The sequence below is a fragment of the Durio zibethinus genome, chromosome 24, assembly GCF_047325235.1.
Source record: "Durio zibethinus cultivar Kanyao isolate XHJ-2024 chromosome 24, ASM4732523v1, whole genome shotgun sequence".
Taxonomy (NCBI): Eukaryota; Viridiplantae; Streptophyta; class Magnoliopsida; order Malvales; family Malvaceae; genus Durio; species Durio zibethinus.
The window spans coordinates 5558046-5577975 of NC_143185.1; the positions used below are offsets into that span (position 1 = coordinate 5558046).

General features: G+C 32.3%; 1 protein-coding gene and 1 pseudogene across 5 annotated transcripts in view; both read right to left on the reverse strand.

The window, feature by feature from the left end:
- Positions 1 to 215: 215 nt before the first annotated feature.
- Positions 216 to 4666, reverse strand: LOC111316769 (putative receptor-like protein kinase At2g42960; annotated as a pseudogene). Its single transcript, XR_016333143.1, has 8 exons — positions 4113 to 4666; positions 2833 to 3576; positions 2627 to 2731; positions 2317 to 2439; positions 1850 to 2020; positions 1633 to 1762; positions 1264 to 1473; positions 216 to 488 (listed from the first exon to the last, which is right to left on the reverse strand). The product of XR_016333143.1 is annotated as a putative receptor-like protein kinase At2g42960 (transcript).
- Positions 4667 to 8783: 4117 nt separating this feature from the next.
- LOC111316770 (callose synthase 7-like) overlaps positions 8784 to 19930 on the reverse strand; it is a 29841-nt gene continuing 18694 nt past the window's right edge. For 2 of the 4 annotated variants that reach the window (XM_089753880.1, XM_089753882.1), the window contains 26 exons: positions 19747 to 19807; positions 18762 to 18843; positions 18575 to 18627; positions 18370 to 18456; positions 18102 to 18200; positions 17798 to 17892; positions 17626 to 17707; positions 17372 to 17535; positions 17094 to 17217; positions 16829 to 16932; positions 16634 to 16742; positions 16384 to 16535; positions 15916 to 16025; positions 15707 to 15832; positions 15545 to 15613; positions 15177 to 15417; positions 14971 to 15088; positions 13749 to 13871; positions 13448 to 13566; positions 13221 to 13304; positions 12048 to 12160; positions 11746 to 11975; positions 10474 to 11271; positions 10284 to 10334; positions 9918 to 10103; positions 8784 to 9186 (listed from right to left, as the gene is read on the reverse strand). In XM_089753880.1, the coding sequence (XP_089610006.1) occupies positions 8932 to 9186; positions 9918 to 10103; positions 10284 to 10334; positions 10474 to 11271; positions 11746 to 11975; positions 12048 to 12160; positions 13221 to 13304; positions 13448 to 13566; positions 13749 to 13871; positions 14971 to 15088; positions 15177 to 15417; positions 15545 to 15613; positions 15707 to 15832; positions 15916 to 16025; positions 16384 to 16535; positions 16634 to 16742; positions 16829 to 16932; positions 17094 to 17217; positions 17372 to 17535; positions 17626 to 17707; positions 17798 to 17892; positions 18102 to 18200; positions 18370 to 18456; positions 18575 to 18627; positions 18762 to 18843; positions 19747 to 19807 (3835 nt within the window). In that variant the 3' untranslated portion in view covers positions 8784 to 8931. The remainder of the gene's footprint in view (positions 9187 to 9917; positions 10104 to 10283; positions 10335 to 10473; positions 11272 to 11745; positions 11976 to 12047; positions 12161 to 13220; positions 13305 to 13447; positions 13567 to 13748; positions 13872 to 14970; positions 15089 to 15176; positions 15418 to 15544; positions 15614 to 15706; positions 15833 to 15915; positions 16026 to 16383; positions 16536 to 16633; positions 16743 to 16828; positions 16933 to 17093; positions 17218 to 17371; positions 17536 to 17625; positions 17708 to 17797; positions 17893 to 18101; positions 18201 to 18369; positions 18457 to 18574; positions 18628 to 18761; positions 18844 to 19746; positions 19808 to 19930) is intronic. The other 2 variants (XM_022918893.2, XM_089753881.1) reach the window with 2 other exon arrangements.

Sequence of the window (19930 nt, forward strand, 5' to 3'; positions counted from 1 at the left end):
GAACCCCAGGGAAGAAAAGATCATAAATCATATAGTAGTACAAACGACACCCCACCAATACCCGACACAGATCTGTACAACAAGAACCTCTAGGTCTCTCTTTCTCTTTGAGATATTAACCTTTCATCTGCCTGAAAGCAGCTTTTCATCCTGTGATAACCAATGTGTGATATGCCCAAGGAAGCAGTAAAGAAACAGCTACCAGTAATTCAAAATCCTAATGGGCTATCTTCGGGCTGATTCCTCTCTTAGATGCGGGAAGTTTCTCCAAAACAAACAAACTTTGGGATGTTTATGTATCAATGGGTTACTCAAACTTTAAATACGACAAGATTTATTCACCAGGTTATGCTTTTGTCAGTCCTACTCAATGAGTCGTCTCAGTTATGTTGCTCTGTGATTCCCCCTACCTTGCTGTCCACACCAGTTGATTCCTTCATAGATTCGATTTCCATGCTGGCTGTACGGCTCTTTCTGTTCCGCCGGTCCTGAATAAGATTGCGGAAGTCTATATCAGGGCTTTGTCAATGGTACTTTTAGCATAGTGATCATAGAAAAATAAGCAGAAGTGTAAGACAACATAACCATACATCTACATAAAGGAATGAAAAATATCTTGACCAATTAGAGAAAGGTACAAGGAACTACAAAAAGCAAAGCAAGCAAGAATAAAGGTTTGACCACCTTCAAATACCACATACTATTGCTATTTTACAGTTATCATTGAATGAAAAATCTCCACTAGACGATCATCATCTCAGTTTAAAATAAAGTTGTGAACAGAGCTCCACAGGATATAAACAAGACAAATAATTAAAATTTTCAAGTTTCATGTTGTCAAATCAGTCAAGTGGTAGAAAGTTACGAAAGCCCTTTATAGTACCAGCTGTCTGGTTTATAAAATGGACTAAGGTTTTAGAAGCCAAAAGAATTGTAGCATTTGAATTGCAAGATACGATGTGTTCATTTAAAAGAAATAAATTAATAGATTCAGTTAACACCAGATCATACTGAATGTTATGCAATAGTATAACTACAAACTTGAGCATCAGAAATTCATATAATAACATCAAAAATATTTCAAAGACTTCATGATTTGTGATGAGGCATCATATCATGGTTATTAAAATAAATACCCACATGCCTTAATGCCAAACAAATGAACTAGACCTATTACACAAATAAAATAATTCATGAAAAAGAAGCCATACAGAAATACACACGAAAATAACATTGTCAACTCAGTAAATAGAATCCTTATACCTCACGGAATGGGTATTCATCAGCTTCAAGCATTTGTACAACCTGACTCATTTTGGGTCGCTTATCTGCATCAGGATCAACACATCTAAGTGACACCAAAAGGGCACGTTTAAGAGCACGTGTTGTGGGTCTAACTTCAAGATTTGGATCCACAACTTCCTCTGCTCTTCTTGTTCCAACCATCATCTTCAGCCACTCAACAAGGTTGACCTGCAGTAGGCATATGGTTTGCTGATGAGAAATTCTTGCAAGAATTAGCTTAAGTTATATGAACAGAAAGAATCAAACATAGGTGGGGGGGTGGGGGGTGGGGGGGCAAGAGAGGAGAATTTGATTGAAAAAGTGTTAGTCTTTGCTATTAAATAGTACCTCATTAGCTGGTCTTCCATAGTCGACAGGGTCTCTTCCAGTGACAGCTTCAAGAAGGAGGACACCAAAGCTGTAAATATCACTCCTCTCGTTTAACAAGCCAGTGTTAGCATATTCTGGTGCCACATAGCTGAAATTCACATATGAAATTTTCAATCAGAATATACTTAGATACAGTAAAAGATTGTTGCTGGAAAGAATAAGAATTTAGAATTACCCAAAAGTCCCCATAACTCTAGTTGTGATATGACTCTCTCCCGAGCCCAAGAGCTTGGCCAGTCCAAAATCAGAAACCTTGGCATTGAAATCATCATCAATCAAGATGTTACTTGATTTTATGTCCCGGTGAACAACTTTCGGTTCTATTGCTTCATGCAAATAAGCAAGCCTGCAACCAAAAAAAAAAACCAGCTTTTCATCTCACTCAGTTTTTTTAAAGCAAATGACATTTTCAATTATTTCAAGCATCAATTAGAATACTAATAAGAATGAGGAGAAACATCATTATAGCAATAACAGAATATATAATGCTTTTTACTTTAACTAGAGAAAAGAGTTACATGGTCAGAATATAAATAAAATCTCTATTATAAATGAATGACAAAAGCACCTTTAAAAATTCACTCTTCAATTTTTAATCCAACAAAAGAAAAAAGAAGCTTCAAGTTTTAATGGTGAACTTACGCCTTGGCAGTACCAAGAATAACCTTCAGGCGAGCCTCCCAAGTAAGGGTACCATGCTGGCGCATTGCCCCATGTAGCCATTGTTCCAAGTTACCATTATTCACATATTCATATACCAGCATCCTATGTAATTAACCAGTAATTACAGTTATAATCTGATTTGCAGTCAAGTCAAACTCAAATAACTATAAAGAAAGAGATAGGATCAGGAAAGTCTAGCATGCATTGACACATTAATACACAATTATGGTTAAAAGTGAATCTGCAATGATATTGACAAATAAATTAATGAAACATATTTTAATTTCACCTGTGAACTCCTTCTATGCAATAACCCAAAAGCCGCACAAGATTCTTATGCCGAACATGACCAATGGCCTCCACTTCAACCCTAAATTCTTTTTCTGCCTGTCCCCTAGACATCCAATATCCCAATAATATTACAAAATAATTTTGTTAAAAAAAAAAACAAAAGTATTAATATAAATAAGATAGTGTCTCTAAAGATATCCTTACAGGTTATTAAGAAGCTTCTTAACTGCTACTTCAGTTCCATTAATCAGTCTACCCCTGTAAACCACCCCATATCCACCCTCTCCAATCACATTCTCTGCTGAGAAATGATCTGTGGCAAGATCAAGATCCCTAAGGGTAAACCAGTGACCCCACCCAAGATGTGAAATTTCTGGCAGACCAACTAAGGGAGAGGCTGTCACTATTCCCCCATATGACAATGCAGATGGCTTTCGGACCGTTCCGGAGCTCCCTTCTTCTCCTGAATGGGAACTCAAACCTCTCTCATGATGGTAAATCGAGCTGCATTGACTGATATTATCAGGATCACTCGATTTGCTCATCCCCAAATGAGCTAACATTTTCTCCGAATTCCTATCACTCGATTTATCATTAACAGAAAGGAATACACTTTCCGGATGATCATTGAAGCTCTGAACTCCGACCTTGTCAACCTTGATATCCTTTGAGACATTTGGTATTTGAGAAAGGGAGAACTTGTCTACAGATCGTCTGGATCTCCTCCGAAATGTAACCCATACAGATAAGATACCAAGAATCAACACTATAAATGCCCCAACAGATATACCAATCAAAACCCAAAGCTTTAGACCCAAAAATGATGTCTTCTTTGATAATTCAGCATTTAAGGCACCCTGAGACGACATCTCTGATCTTCTGGATTTTAACAGTCAAAATTATATTTACTCTCTTGTATACAGGACCAAAATTTTAAGACATCCCTACCTGCGCACCAGAAATATCAAAATGAGAAACATGTTTAATAATTTTCAAAGTCCATAGATACATATTTGGTGAAATTTTATGCAGAATAAGCTAGATGTGATTGACATTTATCCAAACTCATCTAAACAATCCTTACACTCAAATCTGAAGACCCAGAAAAGATAACAAATTCCATAACATTCTTGGCCCAATCTTCACCCACTAAAATGAACCAAAAAGATGAAAAAGGAAAGGAAAAAAAAATTGCAGGAGAATCTGATACCACATTTAATGAAGTTCATCACATTTTTAACAGTTCCATGAGTAGAAAAAGCACCACTTTTTTAATGCATTTAACAAATCAAGAAAAAAACCATTCTGTAAACAAGTCAGACCAATACAAAATTCACAATAAACTCATATTCCTTTATTAAATATACCCAAAAAAAAGCACTCCATTTCCATTGAAAAATGAATAAACTTGTAAAACAGAAAAAGCATCACTTATGATCCAAGTAAGAGACAGTTAAAGTAATTCAAAAAGAGGAAGCATTCACCTCGATCTTCTTTCTTGGGCATTCACAGAAGCAGAGAAAAAAACCTTATATTTTAGCATCCAAGAGGGACTCTCTCAATGAGCAAAACATAACAAGCCAATGTAGAACAAAACCCAAATGCCTGAAAAAAGGGATAAAGCTGCAATTCCAAAGGGATGAGTAGTTTACAAGTAGAAACCTTTTGTTGTTGTTGCTGCTGTGGCTTTCCGAGTGGGCCAACAAAAAAAGAATTCAGCTAATGATGAAAAGAAATGGGTAAGAAAAGGCCAGACAAAAATCTAATCTTTGAAGCAAAAATGTAAAGAGAGAGAGAGAGAGAGAGAGAGCTGTAAGCCTGAATATATAAAGAGAAAAGGAAAAAAGAAAAGGGAAGAGGTTGGTAAAATGGTTGGTGGGTCTTTGGGTGTTTGAGGAGAAAAGAGGGACCTCGAAGAAAGCTGGAAAGGAAGCTTAGTTTGCAATGGAGGAAACCAGTGACAGAAAGAGAGAGAGAGAATAGTAAAGAAAAAGCAAAAATGAGGTGAACAAAAAGCGAACCCAAATGAAATCCAAGTGGAGAGGAACTGATACAGGAAACTAGTACTAAAATCGAAGCTTGCCTTGACGTCTTCTTACCAAATTGTCCTTTCGTTTCTCAATTACCAAATTTAATTTTCAAGAATATCTTCATCTGTCTTGAAAATGGCTTTGGAGGGTATGATTTAACCCTTCCATCCATAGACAACTCCACTGTACTTGTCATATTTTTCTTTTTGTTTCTATTTTTTCTTTAAAGTTTCCTTACTCGTAAAGATGTTTTACACGTCCATTAAAAAATTTTAAATTTTTTTTAAACTCTCGTTTAGTTAAGAAAAATTTACAATTTTTTTCACAAAATTTTTTTATTAAATATTTAATTTCAATATTTAATTTAAAGTAATTTGATTCTAAAAAAATTTATAAATTTTCAACGACACTCAAAATCTTAGAATAAAAAATTTATTTCCCCTTATAATATTTTAAGATTTAAAAAAATATATATTAATTTTAAATTTGATCTGAATAAAAAATTATAAAATAATAATTTTTCTTTTGATTTTTTGAAAAAAACAAAAATATCTAAATAATTTTCTTTAAAATATATCAACAAATTTTTTTAAAATATTTCTAATCTAAAAATACCTTAAATAATAATGAATTTTTAAGATATTTTAATTTCAAAATACCTTAAATAATATCTTTTAATTTTTAAAAAAATTTATGATTTCGTGAACAAAAAATCTCTTAAAAATAAAGTATTCATTTCAACACAAAAATAATTATTTTTAAAGCTAAAATTTAAAAAAAAAAAAAGAAAGAAAAACACTTTCGCTTGTAACAAATTGTACGATTTTACTTTATTATAAAATATATATTATATTTTACTTTATTATAAAATTTATATTATATAGGATTTATTTTACTTTATTGATTTGTTTTATCGTTACAATTGGGCTTTCTTTTTTAAAGAAGATTTTAAATTTTTATATAAAAAAATCGAATTAGGGAATAAAAAGAAAAATTGGAAGTGTTTTAAATTTATTAAATATTATTATTTAAGAATAATTATATAAATTAATTAAATTATTTTCAAATTTTATTACCATACACCTGCCAACCTAATTAAATGTGGAAATATATTTGTAATTTACTTTCATTTTTGAAAAATTAGGAAGAAAAAAGTGATGAAATATTTAGATTGCAAGAGTAGTCACTATCTTCAACAATTCAACTAAAATATCTAATTGAGATTGGTAGGAACCAAACTTTCCAATGAGAAAAAAAAAAAGAAAAAGAAAAAGAAAGCATGACATTTGTTAATGCTACACATGGGCCATTTAATTCAACTCAACTTTATAAGTACTTCAACTTTGTCAAGCAAAATCAAGCAATATCCAACATTTTATGTTTAATTACAATTTCATTTTATTTTTTTTAACACAAAAATTATAGGTTAAGATAAGATAATATATTATAAATATTAATTTAAATCTTAAATTTACTAAATATTATATTTTTTAAAAAACTTTAAATTAACTTAATTAAATATCAAGTTCAATTTTATTTTATTCTTGCTTTGCTATGATATACATATATATATATATATATTGGAGTAATTTTAGAAAATTGAATAGGATCAAAATAAATAAAAATATAAAACCACATTTAATGTTTGCAATTGAAAGAGGATAGGATCATCATCATTCATTAAAAAAAAAAAAAAAAAAAAACAAGTTCAAGTGCAAAACCAATTAAAGAGTCTATTTTCTCTTTTCTTTTCTATTTTTTGGAAATTAAAATTGAAAACCAAAAAGATTGTACAAAAGAAGGGTATGGGTCCAAAAACAATTACTTGTTTTAATTATTACTAAAAAAATGAAATTTCAATCTTATCCAAAATTTTCATTTACTTCTTTTAATTAATTCTGACAAGTAAATTTTTTTTTTAAGACTTTCAATATTCTATAATCATTTTAAATTTTGATTAATTCGAAATCGAATTGAATCGGATCTTATAAAAGGATAAAATCTCTCAAATATATTTTTTTCATTCATAAGACTTAAAATTAAGATTTTATTTTAAAAAAATCGAATTCTTTACCATTCGAATCAATATTTTGATAAATATTAATTATCATATTAATAATAAATATTGATAAAATAAAATAATTGAAGTAAAACATTTGACCTTCCAAAATAAAATTTAAAATTTTATAAAATAATTTTATTTTGCAACGGTCCTTGAGGGTAAAGATGTCAATCCAATATGACCTAATTTTCTGAAACTGCAAAGAGATTGATATTTTATTAATTTCTCAAGTAGACAAATGTGCCTCTTATGGGAATACAATCATGGGTTTGGGAGAAAGACAAAGCCCCCATTGGGGGAAGTTAACACAGCCTTTGATTTGAAAGCATAACTTTTCATTTAAGTATGTCTCAATTAAACAAATACTTTTCAAATGTCCTTCTTGCTTTTTATCAGATTTACATTATTAAATTTATAAAATAGGGAATGTAATAATAGGTTGCAATTTTTTTTATAATTAAATTTTTTTAATTATGAAAGCAATTTTTACAATATTGAGATTTAATTTTCAGTATTTATAATTTTTTTAATTTCTTTATTCTTTAATTAATAGTTTTTTAATATAAAATTTTAATTATGAAAGGAAAAAATAATATTTTTTTGTTTTTGTAAATCCTATAACATTGGTTCAAAAATTCTAACGGGGAATCATCCACTTTCATGATAAATTATCAATTTTTATAATATAATTAGAAATATTTTTAAATTTTGTTGAAATTAATCTTGTTTTTGAACAATTTTAAATATTTATTTTCTTACATTAATATGATATATTTAAAATTTTACTCTCAAAATATTTTTTACCTAATCGAACTATATTAGATAAAAAAAAATTTTAATCAATTAAACCAGTTACAAAGTATCAAAATTTATATATATATACTAATTAGTGATTGGTTCAATCAGTTAAAGTTTATTCTGCTCGATTAAGAGATTTTGAATTTAAATTTTATCGATAACCACTTGTTAGAGTTATCTCAAATGTACGACTTGCAGCTGCATGTCTTAATCTGTCAAATACAATATATGTTTCTCTTATTTAAGGAATTAAACAATCTATTTATATTTGAATTTTTTTTAAAAAATTTTTTTTATATAAGTATGTGTTTTATATTAAAAGAAAAGTAACCAATGAGGTTTGTTTACTTGAGAGATCTATTAGGCCTAACTTTGACTAGGAAAATCCAAGTCTTAAGTCTTTTAGATCAATGAATATGATAATTAAAAATCATGTGATTCAACTTGCCTCGACAGTCTAGAATTACTAGATCGTATGGGTTCCATATGGATAGAGTGCAGGACATCAGACACCTCACGTGCAATGCAGGTGAATTACACTCTTTTTCAGTCCATCTTTTTTAAATTAATTAATTAGCATCAGAGAAAAAAAAAAAAGGGAAAATTCATTATTTATGTACGTAGAAATAGTGGATTGCAAAATATTATAGTATTATTGTTATTTTTTAACATTTTTTACATAATGAAAGTGGGAGGGATGTTTCCTTTAAGCGTAAGCCCACAGGAAATAGGAAACAGAGATCGGTAGATTTAGGGTTGTTTGGATTTCATTGCATTGACGTGCTATTCAATTGGAGGGTTTTGGGCCCTGAATTGCATCACTTTGTATTTATATTAAAGGTACAAATGAATAAAATTTTTAATGAATTATTCGGAAATATATTTAATTTATGTTAGTTTATCTTTATTTATTAAGTTTAACAAATAATTTCAATAATATTTTTATATTTATTTATTAAATAAAATAAATATGAATAAAAGTATGTTTGATTTATTTATATTTGTAAATAAATTCATTTGAAATTTGATTAAAATTCATTTATTGTTTGTTTATTTTTAATTTTATAATTATATGTTGGTTTATATAACTTTATACAATTTTTTTTTCTTTTTTGTCTAACAAATATACTAAAAGGTGTAATAAAATATTTAAATTATGTAATACGAAAGAAGACATGATAATAACTGTTTTAAGATAATTTGTTCTTGGAAAATATGTTATCTTTCTAATTCACATAAGCATCACCAAGAATATTAGTATTAGCTAAACTCCAAATGAAAATAATTGTATATTAAAGAAAAATTACTATAAAAACAAAGCACAAGAGGACTTGTTGAATAAGGTTTTGAACGGGTTTGATGATAAAGCAACAACAAAGTTTTGATAAATCCAAATTCAGATGATTCAAAAATTCAAGCGAACTTGACTTGGGATGTGATGTCTTTCTCTTTCCTTCCTGCGAGGATCATAGAAATCTGGAGGCCTCTGCTGAATGCTTGGTTGAAGAGCAGCCGGGTTTGGAACTCTGACACAAATGGGAACCATGACAGGATAGCTATGGGCATGAACAATATCAGACCCATAATATACTCGTATGCCCTTGCCAGCTCTTTTATTGATTCCCACAGTCCTATAGATTTCAACGCTGACCTCAGTGCTTGTCCAATCTACAAACGCAGAACATGGGTTTAATGACAATACTACTGCAATTAATCAGTAGCATATAAAGCACAATTATTATTATTATTATTATTATTATTATTATTATTATTATTATTATATATATGCTAAAAATAGTGCAAGAAACAAGGATTAGTCTGGCTTGAAAATATAAGGTGTAGGCCATACTCCAGTGAAGATATTGTAGCTATGAATATTTACAACAATTAAGCAAACAGGAAGCTTCGGTTGCAATTAAGGCATTTGTTACACTTGTTTTTTAAACCTGGTAATCTCAAACATAATACAAAAATTAAGATAACATAGTTTAAAATTTTAACAAAAATCATATATAGATTTAACAAAAACCAAAAAAATATATTTCGTGTTTTTTATGTAGACATGAATTATGATATATAATTTTCATATAAAACATCACATAAATACACAGATTGCCAGTGTTTTACATGACATGAATACAAGAATTGCCAACTCTATTGTTTTTCATGCCAAAGCTTTTAGCATCGGTGTCAAACGTAATTCTGGTGAGAAATTTAGTGAACATAATTAGTTTTTGAGTTACAATGGCTGGCACCCACTGCTAAATGAAGAGAATAACGAGTATGCAACATTTAAATTGAGAAGCTGCTAGTTGATGCCTTACAATATATATATATATATATATATATATATATATATATATAAAAGTTGTATTGTAATTTTGGAAGTTTAAACTTACGAGAAGAATTGCCCATCCAGTGGGCAAGAAGGCAAGGATGGAAGCAAATACATCAGATATTGTGAGGCCACATACTACAAATAGAACAGTCATGACTGATGTAAAACCGAGGAATAGAAGTGCCTTAAGAATCCTGAACATGAGCTGAAAATCGGTACCAAATCTTCGCCTACCCATTGATACCATCTGAGAACATGGAGAATACATAAGCAGAAAGAGAAGTAAAAATTAATATCTATGAAAACATAAGAAAAGTATGAAGGCATGAGTGGTCAGTGCCTAGTGGAGCATATTGCCAGTTCTTTAAACATGAAGCTACTCTAACCATATCTCTCATTTGAGTTTGTTACAGCTTCATTTGCATACCTTTAACACCAGAAGAGCCGTAACCATAACTAGCCAAGAAAGTCCATAAACCTACAAGGAGAATTATTAAGTTAGACTGTAGCAAGATGGACATATGAACTAGCAAAATAAAGAAAAAGAATTCCATAAAGATAAACAATCATTCATAGGCAAAAGGAAACTGTAGGTAGAAGAAGTTTGAAAAATATACCAGTATGCTTTTTCTGTGATGAGCTATATCAAGGTGGTAGACGATACCATACTGGTAAACAAAGAAACGACACACTAGGATAATCTCAAGCATCCTTCCCCTAATATTTGTGAATTTGAGGTGTTCTTGTTCTTCTTCCCACCATGATTCCCAACTATTATCAGGGTGGATACCAATACCACCGCGATTTCCCATCCACCTCTTCCAATCTGTCCAGTCATCCACTGTTTTCTGCCATTCAAAACCAGATGGATTAAACACAAAAGGGGCAAACAGCCAGGATCCAACCAGGAACCACATGGAGATTGTGATGAACCAATAAAGGCTTGAATTCCGATAGGATTCACCATAAACTTCATATAGGACCAAGAGAATAAGAAGCTCCAACCCTTTTACAAAATGACTTCTGGAATACAGCCTGTAGTTAGCTGCAAACTTTGCATGAAAAACAACAAAGCCACGACCGGTAGCTCGATATTTAGAACCTCCATGCAAGATAGTTCTTCCATAATAATGTGCTTTTGTACCAAGCTGGAAAGTAAAGAATACAGAGGCCAGCTGTAGCTGCATGATGATAAAGTCGCCCAGAGCAGTACGAAACCCTTTTTCCAGGCCAATTTCCATAACCATTGGCAGCACCAGCAACAAGCCAAGCTGGAAGACAGACTGTGTAGCCAAAGCTTCTTCAAGGGCCTTGCTCTGGCGTATGGTTGCATTCTCAAGAATCTCTGCTTCTATTCCACTCATAACCATGTATAAACGTCCATATAAGAATACATAAACTGTAAGGACTGTAACCTGAAATGGTATAATGCCCAAATCAAGTTGTAAGTATTTATTTCCATATCTACAGAGTTATTTACTTTGGCTTTTTTTTCTTAATTTTTGAAAAAAGAAGCGTGAGGTGGGGGGAGTTCACTTTCACAGTTAAAAGCTGTAAATTTAATACACTTCCAACAGCTGCTACTTACTTGGCCAACTATAGTCAAGGTGATTGAGAAATCTATCTCAATATCATATATTTAAAAAGTCAACTACTCAACAACAAAGGGATCAAACTTTGAACACTACAAAAGAATGTTACCCTAAATCATTTAAGAAACAATGCTTCATCTTGTAAACTGATTAGACTATATAAAATGCTCAGCAGAGTAACCTAGTTATGAAATTTAGAGCAGTTGGATTTGGAACTCAGCTGTGACGGACAACTACAAATGCTAGTATATTTTCTAAGAACAAAATAACCAAAACAAATTACTCTGATTAGCATACCATGCTACTGAAATAGAAGCCCACAGTTGTAAAGTAGAATGATAACATTCTATAGAAATCAAACCGACGTCCAAGCCGATAAACATCGCGGCTAAGTGTCTGCTCTCCATTTCCATTGGCAACCTTTGCCTCAAAAGCAGATATCTGATTCATGCCAACGTCACGCCCTTTACCGACTTGGATGTATTCATGGTGTGTTACGTAACCTCCGCGCAAAGTAGAATTGAACCCTGAACAAGATAACAAAATTAACAAGCATGCTATAGCTTTTCAGCTAGAGTATTTGGCTGACTCAATATTACCAGCAAATATATCCTCGCTTAAATTAATAATTTTTGAAGCTTTGCTTATGCCACCTCTTGTTATATGGAAGATTCTGTCAAATATATCAGGATGACCATAATGGAACCTTACCCTGGAATGATAAGATGAAAGCATTTAAGAGAAACTCAGATGATAATACAACACAAATAAGGCTGCTCAACTAAAACCTTCCAAGGCCATAAATTTAGGACTTCGCACAATCATGGCCATGTTTAAGGATAGAACATAACCAAGATCACATATAAACATCAATAAAGAAGTATCAGAAAATACGCAAAACCAACAGGGCAGGCTACTAAACATATGATAACAGAAAATTTGTTAGATTTTTTTTTTTTTAAGTTAGGAAAGAAGAATGCGAACCCTGCTCTTTTTGAGTAGGGGATTATGCACCAATCAATGGGCTAAATGCTTAGGTGATGCAATCGTTAGAAAATTTTTATCCAATGAATATGTTGCAAACACACAGATAAACTTATTCTTAAGCTTAATCTCTGCACACTTTTCTAATGATAATTCTTTTTTGAAGAAATTTCTAATGAAAATTCTTATTCTTAATCTCTGCAAACTTTTTTAATGATAATTCCCACCTCAATCATTCTTTTTCCAAACATAAACCCAAATTCCTTCACAAACCTAACTGCCCTGTGATCAGTGCAAAACTTTTCTAAATAAACTCTAAATCTTATTTATCATGGCCATCAGCAGAAAATTCAATAACTTGTTCTTTAATTGCAGCCAACTTTTTGCCATCAAACTCAATCAACTCAAACCTTTATTCATTTACTATCCTATATCCTTTCTTTCACTACTTACAACGACTATCAAACCCAGCCTCAGCCTCCACAGTCTTTAATTCAAGTTATCACAGTTCTATTTACAGAGGTGTGCCAGAGTTGAGATAAGTTGGGCCTTGAAAATTTCATGAACCATATTACAATAGAATCAAGATTACTAAGTCTGGAACTGACCTACCCATCCAACCTGATCCAACTTGCATCCCTAACGAGTTAAGTGGATTTGTTTATCAACTCTCTCTCTCTCTCTCTTAAGCTCCTTTATTGTACAACAACACAGATAAAATATGAATGTCAATATTAAATTTAATATCACATAAATTCAAAGATTTAAGACAGAAAGTTCAGGTCTACCTCAGAGGATTTGCTAAAATCCGTTGCCCGATAGTTACAAAACTAGTCTCTTGATTGGACATGAACCAAGCTAGCGAGGAAACACTGTCAAATAAATAAAAGCATATGCATGTATTACTACTATCAAACTGTTCTGTGTAATGTCTTGTCACATTTTCAGCAGCTTAATCACGGCTATCACGCCCAACAAAATCACACTGAATTCATCAAGATATTGGTAAACTCACCTTCCAGTAAATATATGCTCCCTTAGACCCAATATTGATGGCTTTCTCTGATTATGGCGATGTTTTACAAATTCCTCCAAAACATTTCTCATTTTATAAGCCTCTTCAAAATAATTATCCTGAGAACATAGCAGGGTAAAACAGTGTAATTTTGTTAACACATCTTTGAAATCAGTAAAAGGCTAAATTCCTCCAAATTATTTCCCATTTTATAAGTCTCTTCAAAGCAATTATCCTCCACAAACGTATAAAAATTGAGACTTTTGAATGCATCTTTAAAATAGGTAAACAAAAAGGCTACCTGATTCATGTCTATGGTCTGTAGGGCTTCTCCACGAGTAAAAATAATTGCATGATTTTGATTTTCAGGCTTCCCTTCGCCGATTTCTGTCGGGGGACCTGGTAGTTTGATGCGGTAGATTTCCTAGGAATATTATCATTTCCCCATTTATTTATTAATAACATTAAAAGAAAAGAAATTGATTGCATAAAAAATTCGAAATTATAAGGAGTAAGATTTCACAAATTATAAATCAGGAGTGATTTGAACATTTTGCAAAAATACAGGGCTAATTCAGACTAAAACGTAACCATTTCTACCTCTTTTTCCATATTGATAATTACCAATATCAAAATGACCACTCTCAACATCTCTAGTACCCTATTTTAACTACATCCCTCTCTTAGGTTAGGCTTGAAATACTAGCATTAAAAGGATGGGCATGATATATTCCTTGTTCAGCTTAGAATGTATTCAATACCTTAAACTATGGATTTAATAACATAAAGGAGGAGGCATGCTTATTGCAAGATAAACATGTACATACTGGATAAATCACTCATCTAATATAAGCAAATTACATACTTAAACCTATGCTACATTGGAGTGGTTATGGAAAACATCAAGCAAAATAAAATTTGCGTAATAAAATGTTGTTAAAAGTAAATGCAGGGCAGGCAATTTGTTTAACAATCTGATAACACAATGGGCACACCCCAAGTAATTTGATGGGTTCGTATTCACATGGTTGTGTTCATGTAATAATCGTATCAACTTGATAATGACACAAGGATGCTTATGTCTAATGTAAGTTGGCCAACTTAAGGCAAAAGTGACATGCATTTACTCCTACTGATAGTATCAATAGGTTAACTGTTGAACACAAATTCTAATCATCTAACACATTTAAACCCTTTAAAAAAATCTTAGCACTTAAAATCAATGTATTTATTCAATTAATTGAATTTCAATATATTAATCGTGCCATGTTGTACCTAAATGTTGATACATTTCATCCAATTAAACAGGTTATTTTCTGGTGTCATGACATTTTTAATAAACACGTCATGTTCGTATCAGCTATTCTTTTTACAATACAAAAACTTTGAAACAACATTATTAGAATAAGATAACATGAATTTTCACCCTTAAGTACTGTTTGAAAAAGTCCCGTATGATAGGGTGTCAGAAAATTCATACTCTACATTGTCAGCTAGGATATCAGACAAGTGCTGTTTCATACCTCGTCCAATTTTTCACCTCCTTTGACAAGAACAGAATAATAAACCTTCTGAGATGTTTTTTTCTCTTTCACTGTCTCCTCTCTTTCATCGATATAAGCAACACGCAAAGATGGATACCTTTGCAGTTTCCACATGTATAAAGATGAAATCAAAATTCTATTCTACACAGAGAACTATGATATTGAAATAGTGAGCGCTAACTTACGTTAACATGAGATTTAGAATGTTCAGGTAACAACTTCGATCTCGTGCATTAGTAGACTTTTTCTGAGCCCCATAGACCTGACAGGAAACAATGTAGGTGAACTTCATATTGGCCAATGCTTGTGCTTGCTCTCTTGCATTGGCCAATGCTTGTGCTTGCTCTCTTGCATTGGCCAATGCTGGTACTTGCCCTCTGTAATATCCCAGATCCTCCTCAAAGACCTCAGGACCTCCCAAAACTACTAAAAGGAACAAGTGAATACTTCATCAAGCTAGTTTCATTGCATCAACCTTTTAAAAGAAATTGGAATAACACATAGAAGAAATTTTTTTGAAATTGCAATTAACTATCTAAACAGAACAACAAACCAGAGTCTCCTGAAATTTCTAGAAAGTATTGGAGTTCCAGAGCCTGCCTATAGTACATCATCCCTCTCACTGGCAAAAAGACAGAGCATAGGATAGCTCAAGTAGGAATCTATATTGTTAACGCTAGAGAAAAATAAAATGATATTTTTTACATTTCCAGACCTGTTCTGGAGAGTGTCTGTCCTCTATAAGATACCCACTTTCGAATTTCCTCGTTCCTATGAGCCTTCTCATTCTCATCTTTGATTCCAACATTATGCATACGCTCCAGAAAGTTATTCCATTCATCTAGTTTGCAGTCACAGACGCCCAGTTAGTCATATGCTTTTCATGCAGCAAAAGGCATAAAGTAGCAAGAGATCACAAGTCACCTGGATATATTCTCTGTAGGTAAAAAAGAATTGAGATTCCATCCTCATTTTCCTTAGTGAGTTCCTCATCTGAATAAAGTACATCTTCTTTGTAGTATGGAGTCAAAACACTGAATCAGAGAAGCAGTATAAGTGAGAGTAGATAGCAGAGAGTGGAGAGGCATCTATATAAATAATACTTCTAATAGAGGCTATCACAGTGCCCTTGTTTGTGTGGTACAGAATGCAGAAGCACATTAACTGATCATAATGATAATTAAAAGGAAAAGAAAATCCTAAATATAGATTAAACAAGTTAAAAACCTTAGTTATGATTCAATTAAAGTAACAAGCCCCACTGATGGCTGTGAAACTGATTTTAGAATACTAACATTATAAATTCTTATAAGGAAAATTGCCCCTCCCAGTCCTTGTTTCAAGTTAGCAAGCAGTAATATATCACTAATTTAATGTCCTGAAATGACTAACCTAAAGGAAAGCATATCACGAACTTTTGGGGCGCTTGGCATATTCATAAATAAGGAGTTTGCAAAAAATGTGATGCGGCGCCGAGCTTCCAAATTTGGAGGGACATTTATAGCAGATTCTTTAACAGTCAAAAGCAAATAAAGCCTATTGATCTGGAAAAACGCATAAAAATAATTAGATTATTAACAAAACATCTTTCTGAAAAATAGTTACATGATAAATAACCATTATGAGTCCATATTAAATATACCTTTTCCTTCCACACTTCATGTTCTATAAGCCTAATATTTAACTTTTCAAACCACTGCTCCTTGCCATGTTGATCGCTTCTACCATGTGGGTGAGCTCTTTCATAGATTCTACAAAGAAAAACTTGTAGATTAATTTTGCCAAATAAGACTGACACACATCAACTCCAAAAAAGTTTTTGTTTTCAGGCACTTACCCATCGCCATGGACCATAACATCCTGTGTAATAATTTCAATGATATCCTGCAGGACATTGATTATCTGAGAATTGAATGTATCATAATCTTCAACATCAGAAATCTGCCAACATAGATAGATAGAGAGAGAGAGAGAGAGAGAGAGAGAGAGAGAGAGAGAGAGAGAGAGAGAGAGATTAGTATGGGAAAGTACAATATCATGAATAAGATTTATAAAATGTGGTGCCATGGAGGAGTTAAGAACATCTAAAGAAAGAATGTTACCAAGTTCTTTAGAAACTTCTCCAACCTATTACTGAGTGATGGCAGCCCACTCATCCGAAAGTCCTTCAAAAAGCTCCGCTGTTGTATGCTAGTCTCCACTTCATAACAAATCCGACCAACAAGACTAAATATAAAGAGAAAGGAAATAATTAGACTTTTGAATCAAGAAAAAGGAAGGGGATATTTTTTACTGCCAGACAAGGTCAAAGCTGGCACGATCAATTTAAGATCAAGCTTAAAAGTAGTTCAAGTTCATAATATGAATGGTACATCCTTACATATTATCTGCTGCATCCACCACAAGGTTAAGTATTATATCTCTGAGAGTCTGGTAACATTCTATAACCGCTGAATACATATAATCATCAGCTGCTATCTTCTTAAATAACTCTGCATCATCCTTTTTTTTAAAATCTTTTGCCATGTCTAATGCAATAGGAATCTGTCATGTGTTATAAACAAGACGCTATGTAAGACATAGGATCTTGCATTGAGCTGAAAATTAATATAAAAAACTACTACATTTATCTACCTTGCTAGCAAGCAAGAAAGGGGGCCACTGGACAACAGAGACATCACTTGATGAAGATGGTACGAGTAGCAAATCTCTATCCCTGGACAATAATAAGTCAAAAGAAAACATCAGAATTCTCTATATAATTCATTTAACATTTGACAGACGATTTAGCAAGAAATTGCCCAACCTATTGCTGATCAGATCCTGCATCCGCATAGAATGTATGAACTTATTCCAAACAAGAGAAAAACTTGCAATATTCTTTCTTTCTGCTGCCTCATCCTGCCATGTTGAAATGTTTACTTTTAGCCAAAGAAACAGAAAACAAAAGGAACTACACACTCCACAATTTCATTGATTATGCAAAAAAAAGCTCCAGATAATGGCCAGTCTTTATGTATAGAAGGAACCATAGTTCGACTTAGATATAATGGTAATCCAGACAGTTAAAGAGCAATGACATAAACAGCACTGTATCACTTAGGTAGTACCAGATGCTTTTTTCTGTCATACTGAGATGGAACAAGACGACGACAAAAGGCTGCCGGAACAGATTCAAATCTAGATCGCAACATCCCCAACGTCCGTATCTGAAAATGCCAATTGAAAAGAAACAGCAATAAGAAAGATAATCACTATCTCCAACTAACAGAAATCAAATTGTTTTTTCACCAAAATCATATATGGATTTCACAGGGCAACTAATCTATCTCTCTGAGACATGTGCCTTCAAGGTATGAAAACAACTTGGCCACTAACCTCACCCAAATGGCTGAAAGCACCATGAATCCCACCAAAAAGAGTAGAAAATATGGCATACCATATTTGAGCATCCATAAAATAAACCTATTGGGAAATAAAACAAGGCTTGTTATTCAATTTACACAGAAACTGTTTAATAATTTTAAGTACCTCGCAACAGCGTGACTCATGTCATTCCAAAAGTTTCTACATGATAACTTACCAGGACAATAGGAGACCAAATTGCAATAACGACTCCAATGTTATGAGTTACTACTACAGAAGATTCAAACATGACTTAGTGCAGGCCATAGCCACATGAAGAAAAAAAGTTAAAACAAACGCAAATTAAAGATTGATAGAGGCAGTAAGAGGGAAGAAGTGGTTTGAAGGGTTGCTAAATATCATACCTTCCGAAAAGAATTCATGCCACTGATAATTATCCACATGCAAATCCATGATTATCTTCGTCGGTTGAATTAGAGGCAGTATCTATCAGCAGATCATGCAAAAAAAAAAAACCCCAAAAAATTTTCATATATCCTTTAAGGCAAGAATGAAAAAAATAAAAAGCAACTTCTTGAAAGGTATTCACAAAGTACAATAATATATCAACAATTCACTCAAATTCAAATAATCTAATATGTTCTTTCTATAGTTGCTCCAAAAACTCAACACATGGAATGTAGTCACTTAAGGCAGTTAAGGTTGAAACTGGTTTTAATTCCTTTACATATATGGTAACTAGCATCTTTTGAATATTCATTCTTGTGCACTGCCGCAAGCACATGCACAAAATAGAATTTTGTACATAATGACCGATATAGATGCAGAAAACACGTGCACCTAAATGCAAACGTACGAAAAAGAATCACAGGAAAAGACAGCAAGAAGATTTCACAACAATGAAAATATTAAGGCTTCCTTTGGTTGTTTCTCTTTCTATTGTCTTTTCTTTTCTCAAAATTTGCAATAAAGGAAACGCAATTAAGAAAAATTGAACTCATGAATTCAAAAATGAACATGTAGCTAAAAGTAACAGCAACTGAATCACAAGGGATGTTATGACAAGCTTATGATCATTAATGAATTTGGACAGCTAGAAATGGATGATGATATTTTGCATGCGATAGAATTAACGAACTTTTCTAAACCTAGTAGAAAAAGTATTTTAGAAGCACTGAAACTCTATTGCACCCTAGTTTATGAGTCTATAGACATGCATAAATGTGTCTAAGTAAACACACACACATAAACACAGTTTTCTGAAGTTTGGCAACAAGATTAGTTCAAATTGAAATTTGCATTGCTTTACACCCATGAATGTGCTAAGACAAGTAATTAATTATTAGGGTGCCACTTTAAGACCACTTAAACTAAAACGGGAGAAATCACCTCCACATAGTAGCTGAATGCTAGCTTGCTGATTAGTAGCAGAATCCAAAACATTGTATACCTGAATATATGAAAAACACAATCCAATCATTGGGAGAAAAGGCATGTCAATGTTGTAGCACAAATGTGTCAATCTTGAATCTTTCAAGAGGAATACAATTGTGATTTCATTGAGTAGCACCAA